General features: G+C 43.0%; 1 protein-coding gene across 6 annotated transcripts in view; it reads left to right on the top strand.

Moving 5' to 3' along the window:
* PTPRT (protein tyrosine phosphatase receptor type T) overlaps nt 1-12,862 on the top strand; it is a 477,440-nt gene that overhangs the window by 298,608 nt on the left and 165,970 nt on the right. For all 6 annotated transcript variants that reach the window (XM_054274915.1, XM_054274912.1, XM_054274914.1 and 3 more), the window contains exon 8: nt 11,577-11,873. In XM_054274915.1, coding sequence (XP_054130890.1) covers nt 11,577-11,873 — 297 coding nt within the window. The remainder of the gene's footprint in view (nt 1-11,576; nt 11,874-12,862) is intronic.

Below are 12,862 nucleotides of genomic sequence, written 5' to 3'. Positions count from 1 at the left end.
TGGATTATATCATGTTTGCTTTTGGACAAGGTGCTTCACCAGCACTGGCTGATGTGGATTAATTACCTCTCACCCAGCTGAAATTGTGAGACCATTGGGGGAAGAAATGAAATTTATGATTTTTGATTGATCTTATTGCCTGTCTTCCGCATGGAAAGTACCACCACTACTCTGTGGCTCCAGGAAAAAAATCTTTCCTGTCTTCTGGAAGTGCTGGAGGTAAAACAAACAGAAGGCATGAACATGAACACCTGAGCAGAGATGAAGGGCAGTGAGATTTGCAGAATTCAGTCACTCTTGTGACTATGTTAAATATGTTGAATATGCCTTGTTGGGTAAATGGGATGTCAGCAGGACAGAAAGGGTTCCAAAGCTCTAATTTTCTTCAGTGCAGAGGGCAGAATATGCTGTGCCATTGATGTGAGTTCAACTGGAGTACAAAGATGCTCCAACTGCCTTACAAGAATGCTCCAGAGCAGGATTTCTGACTGGAGTAGCAGGGCTTGGCCTATTTTCCATATGGATTCATGCATCAATTGGAAAATTTAGCTGAGGAAGAACACGACAGCACAAATGGAGATGCAGGCTAAGTCTGCAGATACACAGCAGCTGGCACATCTGGATTTGCCCATGGTGGGTGGTGGTACCCACCTAGTGAGGCAGGCACCTGCTGTTCCCTGCAAATTCCCAGGCACTACTTGTGGGACAGATCACAAATTCAAACCCCAAACCTTGTTCTACTACAGAAAAAAACCTCCAGTGTGTTCTGCAGTTCATCATCCTGTAAAGCAGACACAAAGAGTGTGTTGCTCCTTATTTCATCAAGAATCCTGTTCAGTTCCTTAAGTTACAGCATAAAGTTATTCTACATTTTTACTGCTTTTTGCTACTTTCTCTTCACATAATTTCTGAGTGAAATAATTCCATTTGGCTGATTGATTCAGGAATTTGACTGTCACATTCAAGGCCTGACATTTGAAAACGCATGGTAATGGACTTGAAATGTGTTGCTGTAAGTTTTAAAGTGATTTTTTGTAATGTTGAGGTGGAGCACTAATATCCCTTTGGGTAAAATCTATTGCCCCTAGGAACAATATTTCAAAGTTCACTAATATTCATGACTGCCTTCCCCTTGTAATTGCATCACTGAAAGAAAACCAATGTGCTTTACAGGCTGGTTGGAAACAGTTTGGAAAAGATTTTTACAACACTCTGTGACAAAAAGACAAAAGTAGTTCCAGAGCAGATGAATCTGGCTTTCTGGTCCCATCTCAGAGTTTCTGGTCCCATGTCAGAGTGGCTTTCTGGTCCCACGTCAGAGTGGCTTTCTGGTCCATCTCAGAGTTTCTGGTCCCACCTCAGAGTGGCTTTCTGGTCCCATCTCAGAGTTTCTGGTCCTATCTCAGGGTGGCTTTCTGGTCCATCTGAGAGTGGCTTTCTGGTCCCATCTCAGAATGCCTTTCTGGTCCCACCTCAGAGTGGCTTTCTGGTCCCCTCTCTGGCTAACCCTGATGTCCCTGGGAGTTCAAAGCCCAGCCTTGCTCACATCTGTGCAGGGAAGGGTGCAGGGCTGCCCTCAGAGTGCAGAGAGCAGCTGGAATGCCCCCCTGACCTGTTTGTGTCAGGATAGTTCCTCTTAGAGCTCAGTAAACAGCAGCTGGTCAAAAATGCAAACTGGGAGTGCAATTATGTGTTTAAATTAATTGTTTTACTTTGTTTTGAGCTTCAACAAAGCTCATGTTCATGCTGGTAGTGGGGCTGGGGCTTGTTGATGCCGCCTCTGATAAGTTTTTAGACTGAGGGCTGTGATGAACTGTGGTCTGAATATCCCTGCCACACACAGCACAGGCACCATTATCCCAGTTATAATTTATATATTTATATAATTTATAAATTTTGTCATTTATACATTATAAAATTACCCTGCTGGCATTCTAAGCTTGCAGTAGTGTGCCTTTTCATGTTTGAGGAACTGAGGCCATTTCTGCCTGGTGACTGCATAGCAAAACTCACCTTGTGAGTGAGAAGAGCACCAGGTAACTGCTGGCTACAGCTGCCTCTCAAAAGGGGAGAAAGAGCCTCATTCCAGGTGCTGCACTACTTGTGATGTGCAGCAAACTAAAATGATGTGAGTCCGTGTCCCAAAGTGAAAATAGAGGGTTGGCAATGAAAAATATAATTGTGGGTTTTTTGTTTGGTTGGTTTTTGGTTTTTTTTTTTTTGTTTTGTTTTGCTTTGTTTTGTTATGGTTTTTGTTTTGTTGCTTGGTTTTTGTTTGTGTTTTAAGGGTGTTTGGTTGCTTGTTTGTTTGGTTTTTTTCCTGCAAGCAGAGCATTTACAGAAAAGCCTGTAGTGAGGAATGAATGCAAACCAGCAAAATGAGACTTTCACCATCTCTTTACCACTTCTACCACCATCATGTTTTAACCTCAACAGGGCTAGAGGTGGAAATTGTGTGTTTGTAATTTTAAGTGCTGATAAATCACTAATCATATCAAAAATTAGCAAGCAGCTCACCTGATAAAGAGGAGACAGTTTCTGCAGACTGTCACTCCTCAAGGATAAATAATGTGTTTTACAGGGAATATGTTTCAGCCAGAATAATTAGGGGAAATACAGATGAGAGCTTTATGTCTGATGGAGTTACCCTCTCAGAGGACTCTCTTGAAAATAGTATCTGTAATGGATGTTATGGAGATTTGAAAGAAAATTTGAAACATGCGACTTTTTATCTGCTTTTGATGTTACATTCAGCTGCTTTCATCTCAGAGGATAAAAGTAATTGAACAATAATCCCAAAGAGAGTCAAATATACAAATCAATAAACTGCTCTCACAGGAGAATTTATTTTGATGAGCACACTGGTACCTCACACTTCCCCAGGCTGTGAGGTTTCCATTCAGTGCCTTGTTCTCTTTAATACAGATAGTGTGTGCCCTGATTGGGAACATAAACAATGAATGAGGCAGATCTACTCACTGAATATCACCAGATAAAAACAGCTTTTTGCCTCCTTTGAGTGACATCCTAAATCTTAATTGAGTGTTGAAAGCTTGGCACTGTATTTTTATTTTTGAGTTCTTTTGGGAAGTGCAATGAAAGCCAAGGGCTAGTGCTTCCATTAGACATAGTGAGAATGCAGGCTGCTGTTAGGCAAGAGTGTTTTCCTACCTTGTCTGTGATGTACAGAGGAATTTTTCATCCTTTGTATTCCTTTACTCTGCAGTGCTTTCCAGTAACTTTGGATTTTTAAAAATCTATTATGATTTATTCTTCTGGACTTTTTATATGCATTCTTTAATAAATCCCAGGATGGGTAAGGTTGGAAAGGACCATGGTGGGCTCATCTGGTGGCACTCTCTGTTCAGGCAGGGCCATCCCAGAGCCCAGGGCACAGCAGTGTCCGTGTGGCTCTGGAATATCCCAGGGAGGAGTCCCCAGAACCCCTCTGGGCTCTGCTCAGGGCTGGCTCTGCCCAGGGCAGCAGCTCTGCCTCGGGGCAGGGGAATGGCTGGGCCTGCTCTGACCTCTGCACACAGGGATGGACAGACAGACAGGGACAGGCAGACAGGGACAGACAGAGACAGACAGAGACAGACTGAGCTGGGCTCAGCCCTGCCCGGGGCTCTGGGGACATGGCTGGGCCTGGGGCACACAGGGATGGACAGGGACAGACAGGGACAGACAGACAGGGACAGACTGGGACAGACTGGGCTGGGCTCAGCCCTGCCCGGGGCTCTGGGGCCATGGCTGGGCCTGGGGCACACGGGGATGGACAGGGACAGACTGGGACAGACTGGGCTGGGATCAGGCCCTGCCTGTGGCTCTGGGGCCATGGCTGGGCCTGCTCTGAGCTCTGCACACAGACAAGGATGGACAGACGGGGACAGACAGGGACACTCATTGACACCCAGGACAGCCAGGGCTGAGGCCCCTCTCTCTCCCTGGGGCTCCTCTCCAGCTGAGCAGCCCCAGCTCCCTCAGCCATTCCTGGGCACGGAGCTGCTCCAAGCCCTGCCCCAGCTCCAGGAGCTCCTGGCCCTGCTGTGCTGAGGGGCCAGAGCTGGGCACAGCACCCAGAGGTGCCCCCAGAGCTGGGCACAGCACCCAGAGGTGCCCCCAGAGCTGGGCACAGCACCCAGAGGTGCCCCAGAGCTGGGCACAGCACCCAGAGGTGCCCCAGATCTGGGCACAGCACCCAGAGGTGCCCCAGAGCTGGGCACAGCACCCAGAGGTGACTCTAGGGCTAGATCACCTCCCTGGATGTTCTGTCGAGAGCTCAAGAGGTTTAGGACAATTTGGCTGTTCCAGTAGTGCTCTCAAAGTCAGTTTCATCAACTTTCAAAGCTCCTTCTGCCAGATCAACAAGCAGAACCAGGAATATTTTAATTTTTTTATATATTTTTTGTTGAAGAACATGTTTCTGAGGGAATACTGAGAACTTCTCTTGCAAGTTGCAGAGACATTAAAAGAACCCACAGTTACAAATGAGAGAAAACATGCCTTAAAAAAGAATTACTTTTTCTGCTGTTCAGAATAATTGAACAGCCTATGTAGAGGAAGCCTCTCTTTTACTCACTATTTTGATTACCTTATTTATTTTATAGAGATAATTTATGTTTTGTTAGGATCTAGCTTCTGTGTTACTCTGAGTCTCCTCCACTTAGTCCATTTGAAGATAGCAGCAAAGCACACAGAGGAAGAGATAATAAAAATAAATACATGTATGTGTTAGTATAACAAACAGTTAAAATTAATATTTTATTGATGCATAATGAAATAAATTTGTAAACTCTGCTTTTTTACTTTTGGTTGGCAAAAAAACAGTGGCTTACCTGCTTTCTAATCTCACTTTCATTAGCATATTTAATTAAGCTGTTGTATTTAATCATCAAAATGCTCAGTAATGTACATTTTGTTCCCAGCCATGGAATGCCACCGCTATGTGTATCCATGATAGATATTTTTAATAAAATCATTAATTACCCTTTATTGTTCTTTTAATTGTTATTTTTTAAGTGTGTTAGGGCACAACAGGTTTAGGGGTATAAAAGAAAGCAAGCTCTCATTTTGCCATTTCATAATATAATGAAAAAAAATTTCCTTTAAATAGATGCTAATAAACCTTTTTTTAAAAAGCAGTGCTTAATTATCTTGAAGTTGTTTACAAGTGGAGTTTTGGCAGCTCAGCTCTGGCTGTAGCAGTGCTGCGAAGGCAGTGCTGCCAGCTCAGGTCCTGCTCTGCACAGCCTCTGCTTTCCCTGTGCCCTAGGCCAGCCCCTGGATTGGTCTGAGAGTCTGACAGGCACATTTTGTAACAAGTAGAGGGGTCCAGGTAGATCTGGGATCTATTTCAGGGCATTGGGGTTGTTTTAAATTTGTTTTGTTTGGTTCTGTTTAGCAAAGTGGAAGTCTGAGACTAGAGGATGTTTTTTGGGATTTGCAATGTATCAAATATTTTCCTTTTTTATAGATATTTTCAAATCTTGACTGTCTTTCAACTAAAATTTGCAACTGAAACAAAATGAAGGGGATTTGCAGTTAACTGAATTAAAATTATAATGTTAGTTGTGGAGAGAGCTCAGTCCCTGGCTTGCCTAACCACATACTCCATTATCTAACTTATTTTCTATTTCTTTTATAACAGTGTGGCAGCATTCCTTTTTCTTTATTGCTCAGAGAATGCCCTAAAATAGCCTGGTTTAGTTTATCAGCTGTAATGACACCAATTTCTTTGTACATGGTTTGGGCTGCAGTGATTGAAGGCCTCACAAACAGATTGTTTGTTCTCTGGTGATTTTATTGTGTCAGTCTCACTCCTTTCTTCTCTTTTCTCTGTTGCAAGTCTTTCAGAACACCCCTTTCTGTATAATTGCCTACTTTCAGCTCTGCCTGCACTGCCTTTGGACCAGTGATGATATCTGAAGTGGCTTAAAAGAAAGCAGATTTAGATCCAGATATTAGGGAGATGTTCTTTCCTCAGAGACAGGCAAAGCCAAACACTTTCACAGCACTGCAAGACTGGTGATCTCTGTTTAATCAGTGCTTTCATCTGCCATGTCTGCAGAGGTATTTATCCCACATTTTGGCTCAGAGGCATTGAAATGTGCTGGGCAGCAGCTGAGGGCTCAGCAGAGGAACTGTCACAGAGGGACATGTTGCACTCGAGGCATGGACAGGGCTGTCCATCACTCAGAGATGGCTGTGCTGGGACAAGGCTGGGGAAGGTGTTTGTGGGACAATTCCTCTGGCAGGATCTCTTTGATGAGATGAGCAGCACACACTGTGGAGGGGCTGGGCTTACCCTGAGCCACTACACACCTGTGAATTTTGCATTTAAGGCAAACCTCTGGATTATTTTTGCTCTGTTTGCTTTGCTGCATTTTTTGATAGTAAACACGTTTCCCTAGACTTGTTTCATCCTGTGGAAATTAAGGGAGGAAGATGAGGGATGGGGAATAAAGGGGAGAGAGAGAAGGCTTCAGCTTTTATCTAACATCCTGAATAAATCATTGTTGGACACATTTCAGTGTGGTTTTCCATCCATAGACCAAGAACGCTGTATTTGAAAAACACAAAGGAAACCTTCTGACTGCTGATTGCACACCTGGCTGGGTTGGGCTTGCAGCACTCTGCTCCAGAGGAAAGTGTCCCTGCTCATGGCAGGGGTGTTGGAATGAGATTATCCTCAAGGTCCCAAGCCTTTTAGACATTCTGTGATTATGAGTTTTGTTGCTGTTGCTTGAAAAATGGCCACTCTTTCAATTTATTGTGGGAGTGAAATATTCTGTGCACTTCACTCTGTGATGATGCCAAATTTATACTTTGTAAATAAAAATGAATTTAAATTTTTCCTGGGCTACAGAGGGAGGCTGTACCGTGCTGGTAGTTGGGAGAACACAGCTTTTGGTGGCATTACCAGCTCCCAGTGCACTCAATTTTCTCCTTATCTCCTTCCAGTCTGCCTAGAGAATGGGCTGGGGACTTTACTGGGGTGCCAGATTCTGGATGGCCTGTGCTGGTTGGGGTGATGAGAGGAAGACAGAATTCACAGTTACAGCTGTTTTCTCCATTTCTGTATCTGAAAGTATCAGTTCAGGACTCACACAAAGCTGCTGCTCATGGCACATTCCTTTTTCTTCCCTTTGTGCATTCTCAGTCTCTGTAACCTGCTGCTGGGAAACAGAATTTAATCAGTGCTCTGCTAATAAACTCTGCCTGCTGCTCTCCACAGGGTCAGGGGACACGGGCACAGGGCCCCAGATGAGGAGGGACGTCTCCACTCGCTGTCCTGTCTTTACTGACAGCAGCAATTTCTTGCAATTAGGCTCCTGCAGCAGGTACTTAACCCTGGGGCAGCAGCTGATTGTCTGTGTTTAACCTCCCTGCTCGATTTGAGCTCAGTGTTCAAACCCCAGCATCCCCCCACGGCTTCCTTTCCTCTGTTCTTCCCCTGGTGGAGGGTTACAGAGCTCTGGCAATTGTTATTGATAATCTAAAGCACCCTTTTCTCTTCTGTGCATCACCTTGAGAGGGAGGAGGGCTCAGAACAAAATGAGCTCTGTGACACTCAATAAGGAATGAGCAAAACTGGCCTTAAAAGTCAGCTTTTCTGTGAAATTCTGATGCAGGAAAGGCAGTCTCTGGACATTGTTTGCTCAACAATGGACTGAGAACACACTGAAGGATCACTGGAGAGTTTGTTTCATTCAGGCCACCAGAATCATCAAATCATTTAGGTTGGAAAACCTGTGACGGTGTTCACAGGTTTCTGAGGATGAGGGAAGAGACGAGATCTGACTCCATGTTTCAGAAGGCTGATTTATTACTTTATGATATATATTATATTAAAACTATACTAAAAGAATAGAAGAAAGGATTTCATCAGAGGGCTAGCTAAGAATAGAATAGCAAAGAATGATAACAAAAGCTTGTGTCACGGACAGACAGTCCGAGCCAGCTGACAGTGATTGGCCATTAATTAGAAACAACCACATGAGACCAATCACAGATCCACCTGCTGCATTTCACAGCAGCTGATAACCATTGTTTACACTTTGTTCCTGAGGCCTGTCAGCTTCACAGGAGGAAAAATCCTAAAGAAAGGATTTTTCATGAAAGATGTCTGTGCCAGGAAAACCCTTTAAGATCGAGTCCAAGTGTTGGCCCAGCACTGCCAAGCCCCCTATTAAACCATGTCCCCAAGTGCTCTACACCTACATGTGTTTTAAATCCCTCCAGTGGCTGTGACTCTAAAAGCTCCGTGGGCAGCCTGTTCCAACACCTGACCATCCTTTCTGTGAAGAATATTTCTTCATATCCAATCTTAACATCCCCTGGCCGTTCTCTCTGCTCCTGTCCCATTCCCTGGAGCACAGCCTGAGCTGGGGCTGTCCCCTCCTGTCAGGAGCTGTGCAGAGCCACAAAGTCCCCCCTGACCCTCCTCTTCTCCAGGCTGAGCCCCTTCCCAGCTCTCTCTGTGACTCCTCATAGGACTTGAGCTCCAGACCCCTCCAGACTTGCACATCCCAAGGATTCCAGAAAGGCTCCTGGCTGCTGAGTGTTTGCTGCAGCCCACCAGAGTAATGAAAGGTAGCAAAGCATCAGTGGGTGATGAGGTATTAAAAAACCCTGTTCAGTCCTTGACTTTGATGTGAACGTTGCAAATGTAATTAATGGTTCAACCAGGCTGAAATAAAAATACAGCATTTGCACAGTGAAATCCCAGAGACTGCAATTTTCCTTGCGTAGGTTCAAGACTCGTTTCAGATTTGTGGCAGCTGTTTCATTGTTTAAGCTTCTTAAAAATGTTTTTTTTTTTTCCCCCAAGCTCTTGGGACATATAGAAAATTTTACTTCAGGGTACATAGTTTACACCAGTATCTGATCTCCTAAGTATTCAAATTGCTGGTCTGTTTCTATCTTGCTTTAGTAGGTATCTTTGTATAGTTGAAGCTGATATATGTATTAGCAGCTTTTATTACACTAGCCAAGTGCAAAGTTACTACTTTTCAGATATTTTCTTGCATTATTTGGAAGCTATCATCTCAAGAATACAGAAATGGAGACATTTGTCCAGTTTCATATATCAGCACTCCCAGAGAATTGTACATGAATTATAAATTTCCCTTATCTTTTGGAAGGAAACATTATGAAAAAGGTGATGTTAGGCAGGTCCCAGGAATAGCTACAGACCTTTTGAGACTGAATACTCACAGAGCTAGTAGGCAGAAAGAATTATACAGAGAGGACAGTAGGACCACTGCCCTTTAAAAACAACAATACAAAATCTCATCCTGGAAAAGGAGGTTTCAATGGCTTCTGCTGCGGAGGAAATCAGTGTGGCAACAGGAAAACATTTTCAAAATGGTATAGTCTCAGTATTCAGAAAAAAAGGAGATTGAAACTGGAGAGAATAGAAAGCTTACCAGGGCCAGCTTCTGTTTGTTGATTTAATCCCAGTTTGGTTTGTCCCTCTCTGAAACTAAAATTTAAGTAGTTTTTACTTACTTATTCTCCCTCTACTTAAACATCTAGACAGCCACCAGACGTGTATCTCTAGACTTGCAGGGACACCCCATGGCTTGGGTATTTGAGACTGGTTTAGGACTGTCAGCCTGAGAACAGATGGTTCTTAGGAAAAATGTGGTGCAGTGGGGTCTGCACTATGGATTTGGCCTTCTTGCTTTGTAACCAAACTCATCTGTGGTTCACAGGCTGGTTACTCAATCAGAGACTGTTTCAAACTCTGTGTGTGTGATGGAGCTTGCAGCATTTACAGCAAAGTTTTGAGCAGAATTAGAAGCTGGTTGCAAGAATCTTCTAACACAAGGTTTGGGGTAGGAAAGGAAAGGGCAAATGTGGACAGGATGAGAAAGGAAGCTAAAAACAGCAGGAAATCTTCCCTTCCCAGCTTTGGGCAGATGACTTGGTGAGGCGATGATCAGGTTGTTCCTTACTCACAGGTACAGTCAGCACATCTGACATCCATTAACCAAACACCCTGTAATTGCTGATTCACTCCATAACATGACTGATTTAAGGGCAATATTTGTAATTAAAAAAACAAGATACAGTCAGTATAACATCACCATGCTGTTGAATTGTCATTTTCAGCTGCCTTACTGCATTTTTGTGAAATGTTTTTGCCTCATCTCAGCCACGTTCTGAGTTGGGCTCTGCAGTTGAGTGCTTGGTGTAATGCAGACTTCAGGAGGGCAAATATCTGCATTTGCTTTTGCTTTTCTTTCCTTTGGATCCATCTTGGAATGACTACCTTTACTGTTTCAGAAGCTGAAAATTTTCAGAGAACCATTCTTTTGTTGATGTAATTTATCTGTACAATTCATCTGCAGAAACATAAATTTCAGGGATTTATAGAAAATGAATGTTCAGCACCTCATGCTAAGTATATATGTGTATGTTCATGCATAAAAATTTCCTAATTTCTAAATTAATCTTTTTTTTGCTTGACACACAGAGTTAAGGACTCACTTTTAAGAGGTGTTTTCTGGATGCTGAGGGATTGACATGATTTATAGGAAAATCTAAAACATTTGCTAGCTTTAGACCCCTGGTCTTTTAATAGCCATCCCATTTCCAAAGTGTCTGCACATGTGAATATCTATAAAAGGATGCAAATACTTTCCCACTGCCAGTCCTTAGGGGATTTTTAGCAGTAATACAGAATGTGCAGGTTGTTAAAATGTGTTTTCTGCTTATGCATGAGTAGATTGAAGTCAGGGTGGCTGGTGCATGCTTTACTTTCAAGAATTACTAGAAGGGTTTTTTTACACTTTAATTATCTCTCAAAGAGGTGTGACTGGTATTCAGGAATCCTTCCAACATTTTTGTTCCCATGAAAACATTTTTTTTGTAGGTTGAAGTCGTGAGAGACTAGGAGAAGAGGGAAGAACTCTGAATTGTGCTATAAATTAAGAAACTTTATGTGAAATTATATATTTTCTGATTACCTTGTTCAGATATATATTGAGCAAAAGAGCAAATACAAGTTGGAGAAATGTCAGATAAACAAACCCTGACATCTGTAGAATTTTTATGGTCTGACTTATCTCAAACACTGATTTTACTCAGTCATCCTTCATTCTTTATATCTACATGTCTAGTGGCACATGCATTTATATTTTATATAAAGGGCAGAGTCTAGTCAGAGCATTTGAGTTAGGCTGTTAAAAATAAATTAAGGAACAGCAGGTGAAAATGATTCTTCCACATGAATATTCAAAGTTTACCTCAGCCAGATACTGTAGAAAGAATAATAAAGAGCAAAGAAACTTTGATGGGACCAAGGCATGGAGATGATCAGAAATTAAAGTTTTATTAAGTTTTATTGGCACCAGCTTGAGATGACTCAGAAAACATACTCAGGAGTGGCAGGATCTCATTGCCAGAACATCCACTATCGGTGTGCGGTTGGAGGGAAAACTTCTCCCACTGTACCCAGCGCTGTATTGCTCGTACTTTACCATATCAATTAATAAATTGATTGCTGCTTGAACATTGGCCTAGTCAAGCTTTTTCTTTCTAACATTTGTGTTTCCCCTGCTGCTCCCCAGACCCCGTGCACGGGCCGCAGAACGTGGAGGTGGTGGACATCCGCTCGCGGCAGCTGACGCTGCAGTGGGAGCCCTTCGGCTACGCCGTGACGCGCTGCCACAGCTACAACCTCACCGTGCACTACCAGTACGTCTTCAACCAGCAGAAATTCGAGGCAGAGGAGCTCATCCAGACCTCCTCCCACTACACCCTGCGGGGGCTCCGGCCCTTCATGACCATCAGGCTGAGGTTGGCCCTCTCCAACCCCGAGGGCAGAATGGAGAGCGAGGAGCTGGTGGTGCAGACTGAGGAGGATGGTGAGTTGTGGTGGGGCATACAATGTGACTCACTTGAGGTCACCAGGTGTGATGGTGTTCACAGGGGTCCCAGGACGAGGGAAGAGATAAGAATCTTGACTCCATGTTTCAGTAGGCTGGTTTATTATTTTATTATATATATTATATTAAAATGATATATCATTTACAATATACATATATATATATTGTAAATTCTATCATTTACAATATACATATATATATGTATATTGTGACTTATATCATTTACAATATACATATATATGTATATTGTAAATTATATTATATCATTTACAATATACACATATAGCCTCACAAGGCCACCTCCTGCCAGAAGCATTACAAGGATTTCATCAGAAGGCTAGCAAGGAAAGGAAAAGAATGATAATAAAATCTTGTGGCTGCTCACAGCCACGACACAGCTGGCTGTCATTGGTCATCAAGTAAAAACAATTTCACATGCTGGGTAAACAGTTCTCCAAATCACATTCCAAAGCAGAAAAACATGGAGAAGCTGAAGCTTCCCAGCTTCTCAGGAGAGAAAATCCTGGCAAAAGGAATTTTCATAAAATATGTCTGTGACAGTGGGGTTGTTTGGTTGGGTTTGGAGGGAAGACTCATTTTTAAGTTGTAAATAACAGCATAACCTTCTGTCCCACAAGAGTGGTGCAGCTTCTCTGGACAGTGTGTCTGTTTTGTGTGTAAAACTTGTAGGCTTAAATGATTTCCATTTCACAGCTGTGTTCTTGAAAGGGTGAAGGTCCCTGAAGTGCTTGGGCATTACAGACACCAGTCTGAGAGGCTGTTAAAGAGCTGTACGTTTAACTCTTGGTGTTCTGAACCACCCAGCAGCTTCCTTTGTCATATGGACAAATGCAATCCTGGTATTTATTGATTTTTCCTGTGCCTTCACTAAAAATAAGGCATCTCAAAAAATGTATAGTTCCTTCTTTTCCAGAGTATAGCTTTTCTTAAAGGTGATCTTCTGGACA

Source organism: Melozone crissalis, unplaced genomic scaffold (assembly GCF_028551555.1).
Source record: "Melozone crissalis strain CALT ecotype California unplaced genomic scaffold, PUWL_Pcris_2 ptg000017l_1, whole genome shotgun sequence".
NCBI classification, from domain to species: domain Eukaryota; kingdom Metazoa; phylum Chordata; class Aves; order Passeriformes; family Passerellidae; genus Melozone; species Melozone crissalis.
Note: the sequence above shows the minus strand (reverse complement) of the source record. Positions and strands in the feature narration are given on the sequence as shown.